General features: G+C 54.4%; 1 gene segment (V, D, J or C); it reads left to right on the top strand.

Moving 5' to 3' along the window:
* The first annotated feature begins 6 nt into the window (after positions 1-6).
* Positions 7-765, top strand: LOC119003958 (immunoglobulin lambda variable 4-3-like). The segment is given in 3 exon segments: positions 7-53; positions 176-463; positions 732-765. Coding segments are annotated over 3 exon segments (342 nt in total).
* The last annotated feature ends 173 nt before the right edge of the window (positions 766-938 follow it).

The following is a 938-nucleotide window of genomic DNA, read 5'->3' as shown; positions in this document are numbered from 1 at the left end:
TCTCACCATGGACTGGGCTCCCTTCTACCTCCTGCCCCTGGTTTTCTCCACAAGTCAGGGCATCCCTGGGCACTCAGGGGTCCCACTCCTCAGTAGTTTCCTTCCAAACACAGTTCCGAGGGGCATCAGTACAGTCTGGGTACATTGGGCATCATCCTGTGTTTTGTGTTTGCAGGTCTCTGTGCTCTGCCTGTGCTAACCCAGCCCCTGTTTGCTTCTGCCTCCCTGGTAGCCTCGGCTCAGCTCACCTGCACCCTCAGCAGTGAGTACAGCACCTACACCATTCGCTGGTATCAAAAGAGATCAGGAAATGGCCCTCGGTATTTGATGTACATTAAGAGTGATGGAAGTCACAGCAACGGAGATGGAATCCCCGATCGATTCTCGGGCTCCAGCTCTGGGGCCGACCGCTACTTGACCATCTCCAACCTCCAGTCTGAGGACGAGGCTGAGTATATCTGTGGTGAGAGCCATGCACAGGACGGCCTTTTCACAGAAGCCACAGTGACACAGACAGAAGGGAAGTGAGGCCCAAACCTCCATCCCCCTTCCCCCACAAGGACCTCAGCTAAGCTGCTCCCTGTCCTCGCCCAGGACCCTGAGACATTTACATCTTCCCCTGCAAATCCCATCATCCTGTACTTCCTCCCCAAGTTACCCCTTGGGACAGTCACAGATAGTCACAATGTAGGTCATTTTCACAAAGCAATGTCCTCTTCCCTCCAATACAGGGCTGTAGGCAGGACTCTGGGAGAGACCCGAGCAGCGCAGACAGAAACGTGACCCTGAGCCTGTGGCTAAGCTGAAATGACCTCGACCTCAGGTGCCATCTGGCCTTTGCATCTATCTCAGAGCTCTTCTCAAGGAAGGAATGCAGACCTTGGCATTCCAGGGGTGACCTTGGAAATGGGAACAGTGACTGTATTGACTCAGGGCAC

Source organism: Sturnira hondurensis, unplaced genomic scaffold (assembly GCF_014824575.4).
Source record: "Sturnira hondurensis isolate 20B ecotype Veracruz unplaced genomic scaffold, ASM1482457v3 Scaffold0018835, whole genome shotgun sequence".
NCBI lineage: Eukaryota > Metazoa > Chordata > Mammalia > Chiroptera > Phyllostomidae > Sturnira > Sturnira hondurensis.
This window is presented reverse-complemented; position numbering and strand designations above follow the sequence as displayed.